This window comes from Aedes aegypti, chromosome 1, assembly GCF_002204515.2.
Source record: "Aedes aegypti strain LVP_AGWG chromosome 1, AaegL5.0 Primary Assembly, whole genome shotgun sequence".
NCBI classification, from domain to species: domain Eukaryota; kingdom Metazoa; phylum Arthropoda; class Insecta; order Diptera; family Culicidae; genus Aedes; species Aedes aegypti.
In genome coordinates this window covers 15,291,379-15,316,282 of record NC_035107.1, presented here as the reverse complement: position 1 = coordinate 15,316,282, position 24,904 = coordinate 15,291,379, and the positions used below count along the sequence as shown (strand labels likewise).

Genomic DNA, 24,904 nt, shown 5'->3' with positions numbered 1-24,904 from the left:
CAATGAATCTCTGGGATAAATTACAACAAATTTTCTGAAGAGATTCCAACGAATCTCCAGAAGAGATTCCAATGAATCTCTAGAAAAGATTCTAACGAATGTTCAGAGGAGATTCTAACAAATCTTCAGAGGAGATTTCATCGAAATCTAGAAAAGAGATTCTAAAGAATCTAGATAAGAGATTCCAACGAATCTCGGAAAACGGTTTAATTGAATCTTTGGAAAAGATAACAATGCATCGCTGACGTAGAAGGTGTTGAAAGTAGTAATGATTTGGACGTTATCTCGATAATTCCTTCGATACCAAGATAAGAAAAGTCAACTGCATCTATTGCGTATCGGGGAGCTGCTCAGCACACTCTCCAAATCATCACCGAGGCTGACTAATTGCACGTATTTCGCAATCACCAAGCGTTCACCGCCATAATTACTCTACTTGACACGACTCTGCACTGGTTGGCAGCCAAGATAGGAGCGAAACGCAAGTTTCTTCTGATTCACTGGGTTCCTTCGAGGAATTCGCTTCTAATGCATAATTTATGTAGCAGTCGGCTGGAGGACAGTCAACTCGATCAGAACCACAATCCATCACTTGATTACCATCAAGCTAGAGCAAGAGTCTGCATTCTGAGTAGTAATCGATCGATGGATGATGGCAAAAGTTGTCCCCAGTCGTTGGTACTTTTCCCAATGAGTGATTGAGCCCGAGGAAGGTAATTGCCATCGGAAGATCTCGTCCGGGATTAAGGTGAAGATGGATCGAAGTCATGCTTCAAGTTTTTAAGAACATTTATCTAATGAACCAGAGAGCTACTCAATCTAGAAACTTTATTAATTGATCATTCGCTTAAAAATTGACTCCAAAATTTAATTTTCAATACGATTCGAGCCTCGGAATTTAAATAAAAAAAATATTAGAAAATTTAAAAATAAATAATCTAGACAATACAGCATCTAAGAACTTCCATCTGGAAGTTCATCCATATTCGTCCAGACAACCTACACTGAACGAAATCTTCCGCCATCAACTGTATGATTTTTGCCTCATCCGAGCCCCATACCTATTTTCAGACACAAACAAGAACAGTCGAAAAATGATTTATATTGAAATAAAATAAGTTTAAAATTGTATGATTATCACACACAAATGTAAACAATCTTCATTGCATTCTATTTCCTGATTTAAAAGTAATCTAATTGAAAATAAGTAATGAAAAGTAATCAAAATAATGAATATGAAGATTTGTAGCAATGTGAATTACAAATCATTCAATTCAAGGTAGGAGCTTTTGTTCAGTGTAGTGTTCATCCTCGCACCATGGCCTCCTTTGCAATTCGTAAACAAACTGTACAGGATAAAGGGCCCATTCACAAATTTCATAACGCTAAAGGGGGTGGGTGGGTGTTCTCGTGGTGTTACAGCTCATACAAAATTTGTAAAATATTAATACAAAAAGCGTTACGAGGGGGTGGGTGGGTGTCGAAAATGGCCATTTTTGGCGTTATGAAATTTGTGAATAAACCCAAACCAAAACTGCTCAAATTTATAGGTAAAAGTGAGCTGCCATTATGTGATTCGTCTTTCAATGCACAATGGTCGGGCTCCATATAAAGGAGCAGCCAAAACTACCAAAACACTTTTTTGATATTTCTATGGTTTTTATCATTTTAAAATATACCTCATGCATTATATTATTATGATTCCTGATTGAAATTGAATTGAAATTTAAATTTCTTTGACTTTTATGACGCCGAACTTACAGAAGTCAAAAAATTGAAATATGTAACAATAAAATAAAGTACAAAACTCATATTTAAGGAATGCAATATTTTCCCAAAGTTACGCACTATCTGAAAGCTTGTACTTCAACACTTTTATCGAGCATAAGGATGGAAACAAATATTTGGTTGAAGCTTTAATATTGTTCAATATTACACTTTAGTAAATTTGATGATTTTGAACATGAAAAACAACTCTTGTCGCGTCATGTCGCCGCCATTTCGAATATTGCCCTTTGAAATGCATCCTTAGATCTTACAAAAAACGTTTCAATTTTTTGCTGAAATTTGTTGATTTGCAAGTTAGAGCTATTTGAATAATTCAATATTTTCATACATTTTGACGATATTTTTCATACAAAGTTAATATAAAATATATTTAACCACTCTTCATACATGTTTTGATCAAACTCGTTAAATTACAAACAAAATTTGTGCTTTCAGCCAAATTTGATTACATTTTTAATAAAAAAATTTTTTTTTTTAAAAGTTACGTAATATGTGAATAACCCCTTCTGAAACAATAAAAACGCCAAATAACATATTTAGATTACATATTTCATCAATTAAGGCGATAAAACTTCGTATTTTTCCGATCATTGTGCAATGAAAAAAATTTCATTTTTGCGTTTTTTATTGATTTTTTTTTTTAATTTTCACGCGTTTTACGTTGAAAATTTGAGGAATGGCTTCGATTAACATTCACCTTAAACGCCGAGTATGATTCACTGCGTTCACGTGCGATTGCACCCCACAAGCCGTATCTCATCCGTAATTATTGACACACGAGAGCGGTTGAGCGAACTTTATCTCGATTCTACTCGACCGGGTAAATAAGATATCAGAGAACTAACAAACGAAGGGATTTACTTAATGAGGTGTTACAATTACAATAAACCTGTTTTCCAGCAGGGCTAGGAAAACAAACGTCGCACATTTATGGGATTTGTGCAATCATCAACGAGCAATAAACTGGTCGTCGTAAGTGCCCTTCTGACTGATTAAGGAATGTCATTTCAGGTGGATGAGTAAGAGGCTTTATCCAAGTAGGCTTTTCTAGAAAATACTGACTCGGAAATTGGTAGGCCCTGGATTAATGAAGAAACATCTGTTAGATTTCTGAAACAAATTCAGAAAATTAGAAAATCAGCTCTAAGCTTAAAATTTGAAGCATGAAATTTGAAAATCAAGGCTTTAATTTAAATATTTGAAGCATGCGTTTTGAAATTTGAAACTTAAAATTTGAAGCTTGAAGCTTTAAATTGGAAACTTGATATTTTTGACTGGAAATTTGAAATTCGATACAAAAATTTCAAATCTGAGGCTTCAAATTTGAAATGAAACTGTAAATTAGAAGCTTGAAATATGATATTTGGAGTTTGAATTTGAAGATTCCAAATTTCAAGCTTTATCTTTTGAATTTCAAGATACGAATTTCGGATTCCTAACTCCTAAATTTAGAACTTCGAATTACAAATTTAGAGCTTCGAATTTAGAGCTTGAATCTTGAAAATTAAGATTGATGATGAAATTTGACATTTGATACATGGAGTTTAATGGGAAGTATGCACTTCAGTAATAAGAGATAAGTAATCGCCTATCTCGATGCGTGGGAAATTTCTCGCAAGAAATGCTCAAGAAAAGCATTTTTCTTTGATGGCAGTACGCAGTTGAAACAATTCAAATGGAGCTCACTGTAGAAAATTTCTTGAGCATTTCTTGAGTAGAAATTTTACTTTTCTTGAGCCGAACAGCATACCTAGCTTAAGATGTGAAGCATAAGATGTAAACTTTGTAGCTTGAAATTTGGAATTTGAAGCTTGAAGCGTTTAAGTTTGAAATTTGATATTAGAAATATGAATTTTGAAGCATGAAATTTGGAATTAGAGATTGAAGTTGAAATTTGAAATTTCAGGCTTGAGATTTAACATTTGAAGAATGCAATAGGGTCCTAAAAATTTTGATAATTTCGTAATCTTATTAAATGACACAACAGAATTTAATTTAAGAAATGAGTCCAAATTTGAAACTTGACACTTTTGATCATGTTTGACGATCACTTAGTCGACACAAAACACCATAAGGGTTAAACTTTTTAGCACTGCACGCTAAAAAATTGTGCGGTTAAAACTATCATTTTTGGGATTTGTTCCTATCTGACATTTGATGTATTATTCTCGACAAAAGGGACGCGGAAAACAAAATACACTCAAAAGTTTAAACACAAAATCTCAAAAACCGGATGAAACCTGTTTTTTGGGTTAAAACGAACGGAAAACACCGAGAAATTGAGTGAACATCTATTTCCACCTTAAACTTAACCGTTCGGTACTAAAATTGGGACAAGTCTTTAAGACGCTATTTAAAAACTTAACATTTTTAAATTTGACAATAAAAATTTTGAAGTTCAAGCTTAAAACTTCAAATTTATGAAGCTCAAAATTTGATGTTTGCATCTCGAAATTCGAAACCTGAAGTTCGCTTGATATTTGAAGGTTGAAATTAAAGAATGATTAAAGAAAGCACGTCGGCTAAGTAAGAGACTTCATCGGAGTAGGCTATTCTAGAGAATTCTTATTCAGATGAAATTCAAAATTAGTAGGCCATGGAATAGTGAAGAAAATCAGCTCTAAGCTTAAAATTTAAGATTAAAAGGTGAAATTTGAAGCAAAGATTTGAAGCTAACATGAAATTTGAAGCTTGGGAATTGATATTTAAAGATTGAGATAAAAAAAAACTTAAAATAAAAATTTGAGATTTGAAGTTGAAACACAAAATTATGAATATGAAGTTTGCAGCTAAAAACCAAAATTTGAAGCCTGAAATTTCATATTTAGAGTTTGAAACTTATGCTTCTGGATTTCAAGCTTCAATCTCCAATTTTAACTTTCAAATTTCAAAATTTAGGCTTCAAACTTCAAGTTAAGAGCTTCAAATTTGAACCTTGATTTTTGAGATCGAAGTTAAAATTTAAGATGTTACACATGAAAAATCAATGTGAAAATTGATGAGTAAATAATAACTGAAATTTGAAGCTTTGAATTGAAATTCTTCGCTTGAAATTTGAAAAGTTTAAGTTTTACATTTCAAATTTCAAGCTTGATTTCGATTTAATATTTGTAGCTTGAAATTTGAAACCTAAAATTTGAAATTTGAGTTTGAAATTTAAAGCAGGGATTGGAATCTTTCATGTAAAGTTTAAAACTTTATGCTTGAAATTCGAAATTTGAAGTTTGAAATTGTTTGAATTTGTCATGCTTCAAGTTTTTAGAAGCACTAATCTAGTGAACTAGAAATTAAAGCAAAAATTCATCTTAAAATAAGTATGAACTCCAGAACTATTTTTGAAACTGTCAGGAAGTTTGTTGTTGAAGTTTGAAATTTGACCCCACAGCGTTTTATCCAATTACTCACGATGTTTTTTACCAGTGTAGAATTGACTCAAGTAGTGTTTTGTTTCGATTCGTGGTTAAGTCACTTTGTCTCCTTATATAACAGAGCGGTGTAAGTAGGGGTTAGGCCATGAAAGTTGAAAATCTTACTTACGCCGTTTTGTAATTTTGTAATTATAAAAATAAAATCCGAGTTGATTTCGAGTGCGAAACAGGATGGATATTTACATAATTTAGAAAACCTAGAGAAATCTCTTGGAAGTATTTCAGAGGAACTTCTGTTCGAGCTTCTCACGAATCTTCTTGAAGAATTCTTTGAGCGTTTACTAGAGGTATTTCTTGAAATCAAGAAAATTAGGAAAGAATCTTCGGAAAAAAAACAGAAGTGTTACATAGAATTACTTTGGTGATTTTGGTATGGATAATTACAGAAAATTTCAATGAAATATAGGCAGATATGCCTATAGGCAGATATGTTTTCATTGATTCTTGTAGAAATTTCTCTAAGAGCCTGTTAAAAAATCATGGTATAATTCTGAAAGAATGCTTCCCTTTTTCTCAGAAACTATACAAGCAATAGTTTTTCCAAATACGTCAGAAAAAACAACTAAGAAAATTAAAATTTAAGATGATTTCAATTTTTGAATAGTTAATAATTTCACAATTGAAAAACTTTATTATAGGAAAATTGGCTTGAAATATTACCAATTAATCAACTAGTATTCTAGTCTTGTGCCAGAAACTTCGCTTCACAGTCCATCAATAATTTGCAATTATTGCAATATATGGATTTCATCAAAATCATTTACAAGGAAGCTTAGAACTCCTACAAAGCTACACTACTAAATAATCCAATAATTCGTCTCGAGACTTTTTCCCGAAGGAATTCACCGAAAAAATTCGAGAGCATTACAAGAAAATACGTGGACATTTGGATTTAAAATTATAACGAAAAATATCACAACCTATAAGCGATGTATGCACTTCAACAGAAAAGTAATCGCCTATATCGATGCGTGGGAAATTTCTTGCAAGAAATGCTCAAGAAAAGCATTTTTCTTCGATCGCAGTACGCAGTTGAAAAGAAATGTCATTTCAAATGGAGCTCACTGTAGGAAATTTCTTGACCATTTCTTGAGTTTTCGAAATTTGTTTGTGGCAAAATAGGAAACTCCTCCTAGAGAGATATTTTTATTTCATTTCTTGTCAAGTCTTTACACGAAAGCTGATAAAGTATGATTCGGCCATGTCCGTTTGGTCGAAATGGCAGCCTATGGTGATTAATCTTTTCGAAGTGGAGAAACCACCTTCATCGCTACCAGAAATCAAGATATGATCGAATGTGTACGATTACTCACCCTTATGAAGCTGAACGACGGTTGCGGATCCTTGTCCTTCTCCTTGGCGTTCATTGTGATGCTAGCTTCTTTCCTGGAATCGTCTCTTCCAATCAATCTCGAATCGAAAGACGGCTTATCTGTTCTCTTGCGTTAAACGATGTTCTTCCACGTTCCCCGAATTGATTTGGCCCGAAGTTATTTTCGTTCAGACGACCTCGAACTCGCCCGTCTCACGTTTCCATTAGCATATAAATATTGACGCACGTTGGCCACCCCCGCAACTTAATCTGCTTCGTGTGCCACCAAAGCAATCACTTGCCACTATCACTCACTTATTCTCCATCGATTTCTGTGTCGCACCTTTCAAACCTTCTCCTTCTTCCTTCCACCCCGTTTCTTACGCAGTAGGCTTTGCACTCGTTTTCCGTTTACACAGCTGGGTCGGAACTTTGCACTTCCTTTGGAATGACCTGCTGCGTGCGACTACTGCGATCAGGTATTTTTATCTTCTTCTTGTAGTTTTGCTTCTTCTACCACTGTACTTTGTACGGCACCTACTTGGATTGCGAGCGGGAATTCCTTCCGCGTCAGCAATAAACAACGAGTCGACCCTTAACTTGATGGTCGGTCACTGCTGATGAACGACACCCCACAAAAACCGAAACCCGAAATTTCGTTCCGTCGTCACTTTTGCCTGCAGGGATTGATCCCTTCCCCGAGTCGTAGGGGACAGTGGGCCACCTTAGAGGAAAATTGATAAAAATGCAGAAAATATTATCAAATCTTTGGATTTTTGCATGATTTCTAACAATTCGTAGATTAATACACTAGATAGATAAGGGTCTTCCTTCGCCGAGTTGTTAGAGTCCGCGGCTACAAAGCAAAGCCATGCTGAAGATGTCTGGGTTCGATTCCCGCTCGGTCCATGATCTTTTCGTAATGGAAATTTATTTGACATCCCTGGGCATAGAGTATCATCGGTACCTGCCACAGGATATACGCAAAAATGGCAACTTTGGCAAAGAAGGCTCTCAGTTAATAACTGTGGAAGTGCTCATAAGAACACTAAGTTGAGAAGCAGACTTAGTCCCAGTGAGAACGTTAATGCCATGAAGAAGAAAAAGAACTCGATATTGAAGGGACCATCGAGTTAGGGAAGTATTGACTTACAGAACACAAAACCAGTGCAACTGCGATCCAAGGGACCATGAAAATCCAATTTTTACTATGGTTCTCTAACTCGATATCGAGATACGAAATATCGAGTAAGAGAGAGTTGACTGCATTTCTAATGAAATATCAATAAGTTTTGTAGTATTCTATAGATGCTCATTCCGATCGGCAAAATCGCCCCGACTTCCCCTAATCCTCCCTTTTCAATCACCTTCGTGTTCCGTGTCCCAACAATGGTCCGGACTTTATTCTATCCAACCATCAACGAAACGGCTCAACAACAACAGCAATCCTCTCGCATATGTGTGGGCGTAATTGTTGCCTATTATAATGCGGCGATCATCGCCGTCGAAAAACTCCACACGAAACTTCAATCACAAAACACGAACCAAGAATCGAACTCCACCTCTTCCGCGCGCGAGTCCCATTCAAAAAACGCAAAATTCTGTGACTCATGAATCACTCTCTGGTTGAGCCTCCTGCACCCACACCCGTATTCGTGTTCTATTGTTCCGTTCTCTAGGTACAAATTCAAATCTGAGCCTACCGCGACCACACACAACACACCCCTCGAAGCTCAATCAAGGCGCAAACAATTGCCCCTCGTCGTCGCTTGTCACTCTCGTCACTGCTGTCGCAATCGCGACAATCAAAGTTGGCGTTGATTGAACGCCAGAATTCACCGTCTCCTCACCACAGATTTTCTTATCTCTCACACTCCGAGGTATCCGAACCTAGTAGGCGAGCGCGCGCGCGTTTACACACCCAAAATATAACGCTCCCGCAACAAAACGTTCCGACAAAGCGTACGCGTCAAAATACAAATCGGTACTGAACTGCACAACCGAACAGCGAGAACGCGTCGGGCACCGCCAACGACGTCGAGATAAAAATTGATCGAGGTGACGGCGGCGGCGTCGCGTAGCGAAATTCAAAACAAGACAAGCGTGTGCTGGAAGTTCCCTTGTGGAGGTGGGTTCCAGGTTGCGGCGGCGCGCAGGTGAAAATGGATGTGTAGTGGTGCGGATAGGTTGCGATTCAAATTGATGCACTAGCGACGTACCGCGGAACGCAATGGAAGCTTGCTGAAGTAATGTGGTTTGCAAACATTCAGGCGAATCAACTGTTGGAGCGTTGTGATGTTCAGGAGAAATATGAATCGCAGTAGGAGCTCATTCATAAATTTCATAACGCTGAAGGGGGTGGGTGGGTTGGTATTATGGACAAAAGGTCGAAAGACAAAACGTCGAAAGGACAAAAGGTCGAAAGGACAAAAGGTCGAAAATGATTTGCATGGTGGGAAATTTTTCCTTCTTTGAAAATAGATTTTCGACCTTTTGTCACCCTTTTTTGTTCTTCGACCTTTTGTCCTTTCGACCTTTTGTCTTTCGACCTTCTGTCCTTTCGACCTTTTTGTCTTTCGACCTTTTGTCATAGATTCGGGTGGGTGTCCTCGTGATGTTACGGCTCATACAAAATTTATTGAATATTCATACAAAAAGTGTTACGAGGGGGTGTGTGGGTATCGAAAAAGGCCATTTTAGGCGTTATGAAATTTGTGAACAAACCCTAGCCTGTTCAAATTTGGAATGTTGGGAGCTTCTGCGCCTTTTGACGTTGGATAACGTTTTACGGTAACATACTGGGGTACAATTTCGAAAAACGATAAATCGCTCGCGTCACGAAAAGTGGTTAGATTTTGACTGTTAATAATTTACTAACGCCCGGATAGATTTTCATGTTTCTTGCACCGATCGATTGGAAATCTTTCAACGAATCTACTCCAACAATGAAAACTATTGATTCTCATGACCAAACTATTGATAAATGGGTAAATATCGAGGCATGTCTTATTTTCCATAGAAAAGCACATTTTTCTTGCTGTTATAAGGTTTTGACGTTTTGAAGTTTACACGTTTACATGTACCGTAATTTCGGGTGAAATTGATTATTTTTCATGGTTTTTCTTGTCTTTTTTCAATAATATTGAAAATGCCAACATGTGCCAAAATTTGCACGAAGAGAGGCCGATTTTGTGCGCTCGGCACTCATTTTTGAGCGGAGGAAGTTTTGTTGGAATACAGGTAGTGTCGCACCTCAGGTAGAAGAATCGTCGGTTGAGAAGCATGCGTCGTCGTAGGTAAAAGTGTGGAAGATTTGTTGTGAGGTATAATTTTTGTGTAGGATTTTGAATTGTAAAAATAGTTACCTGGTTTGAATAAAGAGTGTTGCAGCTGCTGGTTGAGGCATCAGTCAGTTAGCTGCCCAGTTGAAGGAAACATCTACTGTATTGTATTTCTTTATGATTTGCAATCGGATGTGGACGGGCTAGCCTCGCTAGGATCTGCGTGGTCTTAGCGGACTAGCTCTTCAACAGGTTATGGGCCCAGGAACGTGTTCTTACAGCATGTATCGTTCTGGAGGAGGATTGGCCTCAGAATGCGCGAAGAAAGTGGGATGAAAAAGTGTTTGTAGCGAGAAGCGATATTTTTGTTGTGCGTTTTATCGACGATCTGAGGAATTGTCTCTTTTATCCCGGATGATGCAACTGAAGAAAGTTATGTTGGAAAAAGTGTCGTATACGGATTATTACGGACATTTGTGATTGTTTTATGTTCGAGGAAGAGCGAGATTGGCTGTAGCGCCAATAGTTGTGCAGAAACTTTGCGTAGTTGTTCCATTTTGTTTCTTGGACTGTGCGTTCTGTTGTGTTTTGTTTGTCTGGACAACTACATGGACTAGTATTGGATTATTGTGGTGTTGATAAAAAGAAGTAGTTTGTTGTGGAATAAGAAAGAACGTTGCACAGTGGTCCATAAGGAAGGTTTTTTGAGACGAAACGAAAAAGTTGAAAAAATGGCCGAAAATGATTGAGGCAAAAATTGTATTCGATCGGCTTAATGAATCGAACTGGGGGACATGGAGATTCCGGATGGAGCTGATGCTGATGAGAGAAGATTTGTGGTCGACTGTTAAAGATACCAAACCCGACCCAGACAACCAAAATGTACGTATAACGAAATCACCTGGAGGCTTTGTATGTGGAACATTTCACTTATAAGATGTCGCGAAAAGGCCTTCTACGTACAAAAGTGGAGGCGATATGCGTGCATACATTATGTGATGAATAATAACATACAATGCGAGTGTATAAATTTTCTACCGAACTAACCTGTGATCTTATCCGACTTAACTTATGATAACAAATGTTGATTTGACAGCTGCTACGGAGTGATCCGATTTTGTTTGTACGAGTGTACGAGACGAAACAAAATGTACAAGTGAACTCAGAAAAGAAGTGTTTTATGCGAGGAAGGTCATCAATCTGACGAGTTTATCCACGGTGTTTTGCGGGTTCGATGTAATTAGTATGAATAAACAAGTTATAACGTGAACATTCATGCGATTTCTGGTTGTCTGGGGAGTCAGCGGATATAACATCAGCGTGGACAAGAAAAGATGAGAAAGCTCGAGCGATGATTGGATTGGCTTTGGAAGATAGCCAGTTGAGCCACATTTTGGATGCTGTGAGTGCTAATGAGATGTGGGAGAAGCTCAAGGGCTATCATGAGCGAGGATCGTTGTCGAACAAGATCCATGTTCTACGTCGACTGTGTTCAATGCGACTAGATGAAAACGGAAGCATGTCCGATCATTTAGTGAAAGCTGCGGAGTTGGTCCACCGCTTGCAACGGATGGGAGAGTCGTTGAAGGAGCATTTGATTGTAGCGATTCTTTTGTCGAGTTTGCCGGAATCCTACAATCCGCTTGTTATCGCTCTCGAAGGTCGTCCAGAAGAGGATCTCAAATTAGATTATGTGAAGGGGAAGCTTCTGAATGAATGACGTAGAAGGTGTGTAGACCGAAGACAAGAAACGAGTGAAGAGCAAGTAATGAAGACGTCAGTGTTGCCAGAAAATCGGAGAATTTCTCGAAAATGCTACTAATGTGAGAAAGAAGGCCATATTCAGTGGTACTGTCCTGCCTACCTAAAAGAAAGAGCAAAAGTGAAAAGACAGCAGGATCAAGAGAAGTCGATGGCGGTTCAGCATCCAGATTCAGGCAGTAGAAGTGATAGAGGGGTGTGTTTTACGATAACGACTAAAAGTGATGAGTCTGTCGACGAAAAGTGGATTATCGATACAGGTAGTTCAAAGCACATGACCAGTTCTACGGCGAGCTTGGGTTGGTGGAATCCTTGTGCTGAAGAAGTGTCCTTGGCAGATGGTAGAACAGTAAAAGCAAAAGGAAGCGGTCAAGAAAAAATCATTGGTCGCGGATTAGGAGGTGAATCCGTTGATATAAAAGTGAGAGAGTTGTTGTTTGTACCTGGACTGTCAACGAATGTGCTATCAGTGAGCCGGATCACTGATGAAGGTTATTATGTCAAGTTTGGTCCGAAGGATTGCCGTATTATGGATGCTGAAACTGTAATAGCTGTTGGTGTTAAGAAGGATGGTGTGTACTACCTTTTGCAGTAGATTTTTAATCCAGGAGGAGTCAGATGAAGATCAGTGGGCTGCACTAAGGAGGAGTGTTGGAGTAGAGTAGTGGCAGCCCCCTGGTAAGATGAGCAATCATTGAGATGTGTCAGTACCTTGATGACAGTTAACGATGACATTGTGTCTGAATATGTATGTGTATGTAGAAGTTTGACGAAGCATAATTGTAAATGTGTGATATTAATGTTTGTTATTATAGTAGTCCGTACTAGTCCGCAAGAAAGTAAAGTTGTTTAAAAACTTACATCCCGTGTAATCTTTCTTTGCTGTTTATCACGCGAACCCCGGGACGGATATTATCCGGTCGAACGGTAGTGTTACCGTGTCCGCTGCGCCTGGGTTTCCGACAGGTTATGGGCCCAGGAACGTGTTCTTACAGCATGTATCGTTCTGGAGGAGGATTGGCCGCATAAGCCGCGTGGCGCAGTACGGGATCCTCAGGCTGGATGGGTTAGCCGCAACGGAGGACGGAATCTATCGGGAACGTAGGCGATACAGGACACTGGATGGCAGCTGGCTGGTCAAAGGAGCTCGTGTGACAGGATCGAAGTCAGGAGGAGCTCGGATGGATGACGGAGCATGTACGAAGTTCGGAACGAGGAGGAGTTTCGAGACAGGAGGAGACGATCGGGAGTTGAGGTTGCGACTCTAAGGAGGAGTGTTGGAATAGAGGTAGTGTCGCACCTCAGGTAGAAGAATCGTCGGTTGAGAAGCATACGTCGTCGTAGGTAAAAGTGTGGAAGATTTGTTGTGAGGTATAATTTTTGTGTAGGATTTTGAATTGTAAAAATAGATACCTGGTTTGAATAAAGAGTGTTGCAGCTGCTGGTTGAGGCATCAGTCAGTTAGCTGCCCAGTTGAAGGAAACATCTACTGTATTGTATTTCTTTATGATTTGCAATTGGATGTGGACGGGCTAGCCTCGCTAGGATCTGCGTAGTCTTAGCGGACTAGCTCTTCAACAAGTTTAGCGTGTGTGCAAAGGGGGCTGTACACAGTTTTGTGCAAACGGTGGTAAGCAAATCTGAATGAGTGAAATGCGCACAGAGGAGGAACGCTTGGGATGCGGAATTCGCTTCCATTTTTGTTGTGCTTCTGAAAACATTAAAAAAAACATTCCAATTTTGAAGTTTTTCAGAGATTTTTCATTCGAATAGCCGAAGCGGAAGCAAATGGGGGAAAAATCGCATTTGCGACCATCTTCCGGATTTTCGCTAGAAATAATCCCAGAAAACTCCCCATCTTTCCAACGGCCAACTGTTTGCTGCCGCGCGGGAGATGATTGCCAGTTCCGTTTCCACCGATCCCCGCACAGCCGAAGGCCAACACGTCGGCTACTCACAGAATGAGTGCGACCTACACAGAATTTTCACTCAGTCAGCCAGTTCTGCATTGGCAGAGCCGTAGCGTGGTCTCATGGCGCTCTTGGCGAACCGACATTTTAACGCCCCTTGTTTGAAGCTCAAGTTTTATTTTTTTTTTTCAATATTTTAAGATTGCATTATTTTACCTATAACACTCAAAATTCTAGCGCGACTTCTGTAAAAATGGTTCATCAATATCCTCATGATAATACTGTTTAATAAAACTTTGAATAATTGAATAAGTAAGACCATATATACCAAATTTTATTCTTGGGACGACTGTCCGATAGCCCGGAAGTTATGAAATAGTCTGATACATTTCCTGTTATATGGCTAGACATGAATCTGCAGAAACCACTGGGATCTATTGAAATATCAGTATAGTGTATATTCCCAAAGAAATGCTTGTAGATAATGGCTGATCCATATATTTTTGCTTAACTTCTTGACCAAGTTTTTTTTAATTGAATTCTATCAATACAACTGCAGAAAATTTTAAGAACATTCTCAGAGGGATAAAACGCCCACTAAAAAATAAATTTTGGTAAGATACCCCCTTGAATCTCTATAAAAAATTACAACATGGAATTAATTGGTAAATGTTATCATTATTTCCTTAATGCTTTCTTGAAATTTTAACTTTAATCAAACTCATATCAGTGAGTGAAAACATTCTTTTGAAATGTTGAAAACATTGCTCATGTTACGAGAAAAACTTTGTATTATGGCTTTTCATTTCTGTTCTCATTTCAATGTCAAATAATTTTCTAATAACCTGGTTTGGAATGTTGTGAGAGTTGTGCTGAATATTCGATCTGATTCTTGAATAAGCTGCCATTCGATCCAGAGTGTGAGGACACCCTCCAGAACTGACAAGGTATCCTTCTTAAAAGGTTGTTAAAAACTCGCATGGTATTCTGCCAAAATCCCACATATAACTATGTGGAAATTTAAACCAAGATTTTGTAATGGACATTATGTTCTGGTTTGTGTTATGTGGAATCCTATTGCTTCAATCTGAATCAGCTCGGAATCCTATTATGGTCGAAATCTACCCCAACTACCGTTTAAAGGCACTTAACTGAAGATATAGTAGATTGACTGACCAAACTTTTTTATTTTAACCTTCCTAATGCATTGAGAAAAAGTTACACATTATGCATTAAGGGTCAAAAATGACCCCTGACTTTGAAACGCTCCCAAATATTCATTTTTGAACCGATTTCCGTTCTTTTAGCGTCATATGAAAGGTATAACATCCTTAAATAGAACTCTGGACAGTTTTTGTGGGTGTGGCCATTCTGGGCACAATGGCACAAGGACACCTGGAATCTGTTTCAGAAGGGGATGGTACATATCATATTCAGTAGTTTATACACAAGATAGTGGATGACGGTTCATATTTCATGGTTTTTCAATCCGATTTACAAGAGTATCAAGAGAACCAACAACTAGATTAATCCGGATTTGGTAGGAGTATTCCGGAACCGGATCCGGTAGGGTGTGATGTGGACATTTTCAGACCATCATATAGTACCATCATGCGACTGCTCAAAATTCATGATTTTTCATCCAGATCTAAATAGCCACCATGCCAAAAATCAAATATAAAATTCTTCTTCTTGTTTCTGACGTTACGCCCCAACCGAGATAAAGCCTGCTTCTCAGCTTAGTGTTCTTATGAAAACTTCTATAGTTATTTATTGAGAACTTTCTTTGCTGATTGACCATTTTTGCACGTGAATATCGTGTGGCAGGTACAAAGATACTCAAACTAGGGAAATCGAGAAAATTTCCAATCCAAAAAGATTCTCGAAATTGTTGGCCATTCTGGGTACAAGGAAACCTGGAAACTATTTCAAAATGAACTGGTATAAATCATATACAAAAACGCATACGCATGTATGGTACGACGCATCAATTTTCATGATTTTTATTGCGTCACGAACAACCGAATGGTTTTGTCTGGAATATTCCGGAACCGGTTCCAGTAGGGTTTGGTGTGAACATTTACGAAACATTAAATAGTACCATCATCCAACAGCTCAAAATTCATGATTATTCATGCAGATCGAAATGGACACTACTCCATATAGGATTTGGTGTGAACATTTACGGAGTAGTGTCCATTTCGATCTGCATGAATAATCATGAATTTTGAGCTGTTGGATGATGGTACTATTTAATGTTTCGTAAATGTTCACACCAAACTGGAAATTTATAAAGTCCGGATAAGCAGCGGATTTTTTACGGTCAAATCTGGGCAGTTTCACATTATAATAGTTAACATTCGACGAGTCAAAATTCAAACATATAAGAAAATACATAAATTTGAACAGGATATCAAGAATACCTTTAGAAATTTTAGCTGCGATTTCTCTTGGCATTCTTCCAGGAGTTCATCCTGGGATTCTTCCATGAGTTCCTCCGGAGATTCTTCCAGGAGTTCCTTCTGATATTCTTCCAGGAGTTCCTCCTGGGGTTCTTCCAGGAGTTCCTCCTGGAATTCTTCCAGAAATTCCCCCTAGGATTATTCCAGGAGCACCTCCTGGGATTACTCCTGGGATTCTTTCCAAAATTCTTCCTGGGATTCCTCCAGGAGTTCCTCCAGGGACTCTTCCAGGAGTTTCTCCTGAGATTCTTCCAGGCTTCTTACAGGAGTATCTTCTTGGATTCTTCCTGCGATTCTTCTAAGAGTTCCTCCTTTGGTTCTTCCAGGAGTTTCTCCTGGGACTCTTCCAGGAGTTCTGCCTGGGGTCCTTCCAGGAATTCCTACTGGGATTCTTCCATGTGTTTCTCCTGAGATTCTTCCAGGAGTTCCGCGTGGGATTTTTCCAGGTGTTCCTCCAGGAATTCTTCCAGGAGTTCCTCCTGAGATTCTTCCAGGAGTTTCTTCTGGGGTTCTTCCAGGAGTTCCTCGTGGGATTTTTCCGGGAGTTCCCTCTAGGATTCTTCCATGAGTTTCTCCTGATATTCTTCCAGGAGTTCCTTCTGGGAGTTCCCCGTGGGATTCTTCAAGGAGTTTCTCCTGGGGTTCTTCTAAGAGTTCCTCCTAACACTCTACCAGGATTCTTCCAAGAGTATCTTCTTGGATTCTTGCAGGAGTTCCTCCAGGGATTCTTCTAAGAGTTCCTCCTGAGATTCTTCCAGGCTTCTTCCAGGAGTATCTTCTTGGATTCTTCCAGGAGTTCCTCCTGGGGTTCTTTCAGGAGTTCCTCCTGGGACTCTTCCAGGAGTTACCCCTAGGATTCTTCCAGGAGTTTCTCCTGATATTCTTCCAGGAGTTCTGCCTGGGGTCCTTCCAGGAGTTCATTCTGGGATTCTTCGATGTGTTTCTCCTGAGATTCTTCCAGGAGTTCCGCGTGAGATTTTTCCAGGTGTTCCTCCAGGAATTCTTCCAGGAGTTCCTCCTGAGATTCTTCCAGGAGTTTCTTCTGGGGTTCTTCCAGGAGTTTCTCGTGGGATTTTTCCGGGAGTTCCCTCTAGGATTCTTCCATGAGTTTCTCCTGATATTCTTCCAGGAGTTCCTCCATGGGGTTCTTCCAGGAGTTCCTTCTGGGATTTTTCTGGGAGTTCCCCGTGGGATTCTTCAAGGAGTTTCTCCTGGGGTTCTTCTAAGAGTTCCTCCTGAGATTCTTCCAGGCTTCTTCCAGGAGTATCTTCTTGAGTTCTTGTAGGAATTCCTCCCGGGATCCTTCTAAGAGTTCCTCCTGGGGTTCTTCCAGGAGTTCCTCCTGGGACTCTTCCAGAAGTATCTTGTGGGATTCCTCCAGGATTTTCCCCTGATATTCTTCCAGGTGTTCTTCCTGGGGTTCTTCCAGGAGTTCCTTCTGGGATTCTCCCAGGAGTTTCTTCTGAGGTTCTTCTAGGAGTTCCTCCTGAGATTCTATCAGGCTTCTTCCAGGAGTATCTTCTTGGATTCCTGCAGGAGTTCCTCCTGGGATTTTTCCAGGTGTTCCTCCATGGATTTTTCCAAGAGTTCCTATTGAGATTCTTCCAGGAGTTCCTCCTGGGGTTTTTCCAGGAGTTCCTCCTGGGACTCTTCCAAAAGTATCTTCTGGGATTCCTCCAGGATTTTCCCCTGATATTCTTCCAGGTGTTCTTCCTGGGGTTTTTCCAGGAGTTCCTTCTGGAATTCTTCCAGGGGTTTCCCTTTTTCAGGAAATCCTCCTGGGATTCTCCAAGGAGTTCCTTCTGGAATCCTTCCAGGAGTTCCTCCAGAAATTCTTTTGGGAGTTCCTCCTGGGATTTCTCTAAGAGTTCCTCCTGGAATTCTTCTAGATGGTCTTCCTTGGATTATTCCGGAAGTTCCTCCTTGAATTATTCCGAGAATTCCTTTTTATTTTTTTTCCGGAAGTTCCTCCTTGAATTCTTTCGGCAGTTTTTCCTGGAATTCTTACGGTAGTTCCTCCAGGAATTCTTTCGGGATTTCCCCCTGGAATTCTTCCGATAGTTCTTCCTGGAATTCTTCTAGGAGTTCCTCCTAGGATTTTTCCAGGAGTTCTTGCTGGGAGTTCCTTCTAGAATTGTTCCGGGAGTTTCTTCCTGAAATTCTTGCGGGAGTTCCTCCTGGAATTCTTCCGGGTGTTCCTCTGTGATTTTTTTGGGAGTTACTCTTGGGATAAAATTGCTTGTGAATCTCTCAATTTACTCCTCCTGGATTTCCTTTATAGATAACTCAGGAAAATCACCGAAGATAATTTCAGATTTTACTAAGGGTTATTTCAGGGACGTTTCTAAGAATTCATCAATGTGTTCCTGCATGGATTCATCTATAGATAACCTCTTAGAGTTCGTCCAGAAATTGTTTTTACATATATTTCTGGATTCCTCTCGGAATTAATTACGGGATTTTTTTTTTTTGCAAAGATTCTTTGATAAATGTTTTCAGGAAAAAAATCCGGCAAATTTTTTAGTTTGGTAAGACGTTTTTTCTCAAAGACTTCAGTAAGGGTTTATTATTTAAAATTATATTTTGAAACAATGTGGGTTAAATTTAATCCTAGTAAAATTTGGATAAAATTTCTGATGACTGTATGCACTTTTCAATCGTTTTCGCAAGGGTTACATTTCAGTCAGAAATAACGTGATATTCTGATTCAGTCAGTTTTGCACTTGGGACAAAGTGTGTAGGTGTGGATCTTACATGTATGGCTACCACATTGACAACATTTTGTGGTATGCTTGTTATGTGAATTTTCGCAGAAACTACATTTTTTTCTCTTTTTTTTTGCATTTGAATCTGTTGGCACCGGCGGGTTGGACGGTCCGACTTTGCCTTCTAGTTCTGCTTTTGAAGCTCGAACTATATCAGCTGAAAACTGGTTTCTTGGAACCCGCTCTCGGCGGGCTGTTTGTTGAAACAGCAGTGCGGTTCCTAGTTTTTCAAGAAAAATCCGTTTCCGATTGAGTGCCGTACTCCATCGTTCAAAGATCTGATCATACAGGACGAATGCGTTGTTTAGCGACAAGTCGATGCTATTATACACGACTACGGTTTTCCAATTTTTTGTTGCGCGTTTTACCGAATACGACTCAATTCGGCGATCTACAGTATCCACTGCTCCTTTGTTCTTGTTGTAAAATTTGATGATTTCTGGTTTTTTCTTCTCTGTCGTTGAGTCAACTTTTTGATCATGATGCACGGTACTTAGCAAAATTACATTTTTTCCTTTTTTAGGAATATATGACACTAATGTCACATCGTTGGTATGCGCAAATAGAGATGAATATGCTTCTCGCCCTTTTGTCACCAACAATGCAGGGGGAATACACGTTTTGTTCTTGCGAAGGGTGCCGACCATACCGATTTTATTTTTCAAAAGACTCTTGGCCACAGGCAACGAGGTGGACCAATTATCCATAGTTGCAGTTCGACCTTCATATGATCTGTTCAGCAATAGATCTTCAGTTACACGTTGCCCTTGATTTACTTCTTTTTTTTCCGTCTGACCGTTTTCCCATGTAAATTTGGGAATGTAGTACGTATCCAGTTAGACTGCAACAAGAGTTGAAAAACTTCAGCCCGTATTTCGCGGGCTTATTGGGCATGTATTGCCTACAAAAAACTCTTCCACGGTAGGGAACTAGCTGTTCGTCGATCGTAAGGACTTCGTGGGGCGTGAAGAGAAGCGACTGTTGAACGTTCCACATATCCCAAAATTCTCGAATACCAGATCCCCTAGTATCACAAGGTCGATCAGATTTGTCATCAGTTCGAATCATTGCCAAAATATCTTTAAACCTCCGTGCTGACATTGTTGCTCTGAAGATGGGTCGTCCTAGCATCTCGTGCCATAATGTCTCAACTGGCTCTTTATTAGATTTAAAAATTGATGACAAAACGAGTAATCCAAGAAAGGCATGAAATTCTACAGCATCTATCATTTTCCAATTATTACCGAATTTCTCAATACCTTTTTCGTTTGTATGTTCTATCAAGAGGCCTATGAGATTGTCATTGAATGAAGCTTTGAAAGCATCAACTTCATTATCGACACGAGTAGTTGTAAAACTTGTTACCCCTGGACGTGTACGCAAAATTTCGTAAGACCGCTTCCGTCCAACTTTAGAATCCGATTTCACAACATTTTGAGACCACTGACTTCCATCCTTAGAAGTCCATGAACAATCTTCTTCATCACTAGTCGTTTCATCGTCAGACTCCGAAGAACTTTCAATTTCCTCCTCCTCAAGTTCTGAATTGACTGCTTCATCGTCTGAGGAGCCAAAATCAAAATCATCATCCATAATGAAATTGGTCTGAAAATAAAAACTTCCATAGTATCTATCTGTCTGTCTAATAGAAGTGGGTGTATAAATATTGAAAAGATTTGCTGTGAATATGATTTTATTGTGTCCATTGCAAGTATCCATTTCCAGTGGAAGGCAATTACTCTAACTTTGGACGTTATAATTTTTTGAATACGAAATAATAAATTTTCCATTGATTTGGTTATCGTGGATTATGTTTGCAATAATGCGTTGAAAAAAAAAGTTTTTCTCGATGACACTGTGGAACATACTTTTGCTTCAAGAACCAAACTTCCGCTGTGCACTTAACCCCTCTACCAGTAGTTTCATTTTTCACCACAAAAATATTGAAAATGCGACTACTTTTTTTGTTTCTCAATATTTTTTTCACCTTTTTTCCCAATTTCTTCAAAAACTCATCTATTTATAGAAGCAATATTGACCATCAGTCATCTGGCTTTCAAGATATTCCGATATTACTTGGGAGATCGACACTTCCCATGTAAAATTTGTTTGGTCGTAGTTTTGTTTTTAGCCAATTATCACCATATAAAATTAGGGCTATACAGTATCAAATAATAAAGAGCATCTCTGAAAAATTCATGCTAATCGGTTGAGTTGTCTTCAAGATATCTGAAAATTACAATACGATGTTTTTTGAAGTTTTCAAGATGTTTTCCGACCGGAGTGGTACCAAAAACATAAATTCTCATAAATTAAAATCAGTTGTACCATTTGGCTTAATTTTTTCACAACAGGCTCTCATCAAATAATCGTTTCGAAATGCGAATAGCGTAACATGCCTGAAATATTTACGTGGGTTACGGCTCCGGATCCAAGTGAGCAACGGTTAAAACTGACACTAATCCTAAAGATTGAAGAGTTTTTTGGTAACTTGTAAAAAAATGGTGCAAACATATTGAAATACAAAAAAAAGTAATTGCGATTTGAATATTTTTTGTGGTGAAAAATGAAGCTGCTAGTAGAGGGGTTAATTTAAAAATGCTGAGTCTATTGTTGGACGTTCAGTTTTCGATATATAAGCTGTTACAAATGCATCATTTAACGATTTCAGCTAGCTTGCATGCATGTTTACAAAGTTTTATAGCGATTTATTTGCTTTCTTAATCATAGATATCAAACTTTATGTGTTTAACAATACTTATCAACGAAGTTCATAATACTTTCGATGTTCAATAGTTATTTTTGATGCTTTGGAAAATTATTGAATCTTGCCATATGGAAAAAACGAATAATTTTGTATGAAGAGTGCTAGAAAGTTAAAAAGATCGATATTATCGCATTTCAATCGTGTAATTCAGATCAAACTACGTGCAAGTGTAAGTTCTATTCTGAATGCTTAGTGGATAAGATCAAAGTTGTGACGTGCTGGAACATTTCTGAGAGCGGTATCGAATAACTCAAAATTTACTAGACACACATAGTTTAACCCTTGCGACACGCAAGAGCGTTATCGTTGTTACACTGTGTAATATTTGAGGCCTTATTCCTAACCAGCTATTAGGTGAGGTTATCTTTCGTTTTGCATGTTTACAATAAGCAAAATTGTTATTCATGAAGCATCTTTTTGATTTAGGTATGGATGTTTTCAAAGAAAATTTCTCAGGAATTTTTAATAATTGTGACGATACCGGCTGACGTTTTTAGTTTTATAACTTTTCGAAAATAACATAACCTTCAGTTCTATAAACATAGGAGTTATATTTTTCATAGCATGTTTGAAACCAGAATATATTTGGAGCAATGTTTTCGCGAACATTTCATCACAATTTGTGTAGCTCGAATTCACTTGTAGCGTTTCCATTTAGTATGTACGATTAGTTTGATAAAAAGTTTATTTAGGTTTTATTTGGAAGACTAATATATTACTCACAGTTTGTAGTTGTTTTCCCGTCAATTTATCAGCGGTTAATTTTTCTCGAGAACTATAACACTCGATACACTCTTGCCAGCAAAAAGAATACGAATGAGATTGTTTTCAGTATGCTCCTTCGACTCCTAACCAGATTGCTCACCTTTGACGTATTTGTGGAAACCGTGGCCTTGTGGTTAGAGGCGCCAGTATTGCTGCGTGATGCTGATAGTGAGTTCGATTCCCGGTCGACCCAATTGTTTTTTTTTTTTTTTTTGAACATACAAATATTATCTTGCATCTTAGGTACTAACTATGCAATGAATTGACTCGTGATAATGAGAAGTAAGAATGAATACTTCTGATATAAGTTATAACCTCGGTGGCAATAGTAGGATAAGGCAATTGATGCACAGTTTTGGAAAAATTCGAATGTTTCTAACACGTAAATCATATATGAATAAACAATCCAGAATTTTCTGAAATTCATGATACGGCTCCGAGTATTTGGATATAAAAATGTATGGTGAGGGGACTCAGATAACCGTAGCAGTTGATGTGCAGCTTTTTTGCAAGACTAAAATGAGGGACATAGCGGTCGAAAATTTTTTCGTGTTGGACATTTTTTCGACTTCCCAGAGTATAAAACCGGAGTATCAAACCTTCGTACTCGTCACACAATATACACATGCAAAAATGGCCAGTTGACAAAGAAGGCTCTCAGTTGAAAATTGTAAAAGTGATCATAAGAACACAAAGCTGAGAAGCAGGCTTTGTTCCGATTGGGACGTAACGCCAGAAAGAAGAAGACGAAATTTATGTATGGTATTCGGCATTGGCTCTTAGATCTGGATGAAAAATCATGAATTTTGAGCTGTCGCATGATGGAACTGTATGATGGTCAAAAAATGTCCACATCACACCCTACCGGACCGGTTCCGAAATATTCCGACCACATCCGGACAAACTAAATTGTTGGTTCTCTTGGTCCTCTTGTACATCATAACTAATAATCATTAAAATTTTACCATACATGCATATAAACTTCTGAATATGGTATGGACCAGTTCCTTCTGAAACAGGTTCTAGGTGCCCTTGTGTCCAGAATGGCCATACTTACAAGAAATGTCCAGAGTTCCATTCTAGAGTTCCATATCTTTCATTTAAAGCTAAAAGAATGAAAATTGGTTCAAAAATGGATTTTTAAGAGCGTTTCAAAGTCATGGGTCATTTTTGACCCTTAATGCATAATGTGTTACTTTTTTTGTAGCGCCGCTCCCAGAGGTCGCTGAAAACTCATTTTAGCACGAAAATGTTCGTTTACAAAAGTTAGGAAAGGTCAGAAAATTTCAGATTTCTATCTCTTTTCTATACAAAGTTACAGGTCTTTTACCGTGCCGATTGGCCAAAAATGACCCCAATGCACAAGGAAGGTTAAGCAAGCCGCCAAAATTTGGCATGATACGATCGACAAGATTTTGATGAGCAAGGGATTTATCAAGGCGCAGGCTGATCCTTGCCTGTACACGGATTCTTCGTCGCGAAGAGAGAACATCTTCCTGCTAATATACGTGGATGATCATTGTGAGCATCAACGAGGCGGAAATCATCAAGATTGAACGAGAGCTGCAGAGGAAGATCAAGCTGTCGTCGCTTGGAGCGATGAACCAGTATTTGGGAATTCGTGTAACGAAGAACAAAAATGGATATTTTGCTCTGGAGCAGGAAACGTTCATTCAAAATATTGCAGATGGCCGCCAGCGTCTTAATTTTGAGCAAAAGCGTTAGCGTGGTTGACTGGATGGAGCTTAAGAAAATGGTAAGATACTTGCTGAAGACGAGTAATTATAAGTCGTTTTTGAAGTCCGATCGGACGACATCGTTGGATTTATACAGTTTCAGCGATGCTGACTGGAGTAGTGATGTCACCGACCGGAAGTCGAATACCGGATACCTCTTCAGATCAGGTGAGGCTACAATATCATGGGCTAGCCGAAAGCAAACGAGTGTCTCCATTTCGAGTAAGGAAGTGCAGTACACGGCCCTCTTGGGAGAGTGTAAGCGTGTAAGGAGTTGATTTGGGTCCGCCGTCTCTTGGAAGATATCAACTGCAAGCAAAAAGGATGGTGGTGTTTGAAGACAACGTAAGCTGCATAAACATCGTAAAAACGGAACGTCAGTCACGAAGGTCAAAACACATTGATACCCGGATGCACTTCACTCGGGAGCTTATGGAGAACGGGATTCGTGATCAAACGTCAATATCCCACCGCAAAATCGCTAGTGTTTGGAGGTGATTTTAACCTCCAAATTGCGAAATCATCACCTCCAAGTTAGTTCTAATACCCTCCGTTATATGAAATATGATGGCGCGTCGATCGGCGCAAGTTTCTCGTTAAACAGTCAATAGCTATTGACTGTTTAACGAGAAACTTGCGACGATCGACGCGCCACCATAATTCATATAACGGAGGGTATTAGAACTAACTTGGAGGTGATGATTTCGCAATTTGGAGGTTAAAATCACCTCCAAACACTAGCGATTTTGCGGTGGGATGTTGACGTTTGATCACGAATCCTGATTTATAGTGCGTCGAAAAATATGAAAACGGATTTACTGACAAAGCCCGTTGGAAGTTTTGAGCAGCCATGGGCCGAGATGATAAAAATGGGGGATGGGAGATGCACAGTGAAATTACCGAGGAATGTGAGTTTTTCCGTGTAGTAC

General features: G+C 38.9%; 1 protein-coding gene and 1 long non-coding RNA gene across 6 annotated transcripts in view; one reads left to right on the top strand and one right to left on the bottom strand.

Annotated features, from left to right (window-relative positions):
* LOC5564255 (rhophilin-2) overlaps positions 1 to 8,517 on the bottom strand; it is a 351,938-nt gene extending 343,421 nt beyond the window's left edge. Inside the window, exons 1-2 of one of the 5 annotated variants that reach the window (XM_021839009.1) lie at positions 8,379 to 8,517; positions 6,530 to 7,252 (exon numbers count right to left, since the gene is read on the bottom strand). In XM_021839009.1, the coding sequence (XP_021694701.1) occupies positions 6,530 to 6,583 (54 nt within the window). In that variant the 5' untranslated portion in view covers positions 6,584 to 7,252; positions 8,379 to 8,517. Of the gene's footprint in view, positions 1 to 6,529; positions 7,253 to 7,895 lie in introns of all 5 variants that reach the window. The other 4 variants (XM_021839010.1, XM_021839012.1, XM_021839008.1 and 1 more) reach the window with 4 other exon arrangements.
* A 1,339-nt stretch (positions 8,518 to 9,856) lies between these two features.
* LOC110674361 lies at positions 9,857 to 13,053 on the top strand. The gene is made up of 2 exons (XR_002498792.1): positions 9,857 to 10,061; positions 12,537 to 13,053. It is a non-coding gene; the product is annotated as an uncharacterized LOC110674361 (long non-coding RNA).
* Positions 13,054 to 24,904: the final 11,851 nt, after the last annotated feature.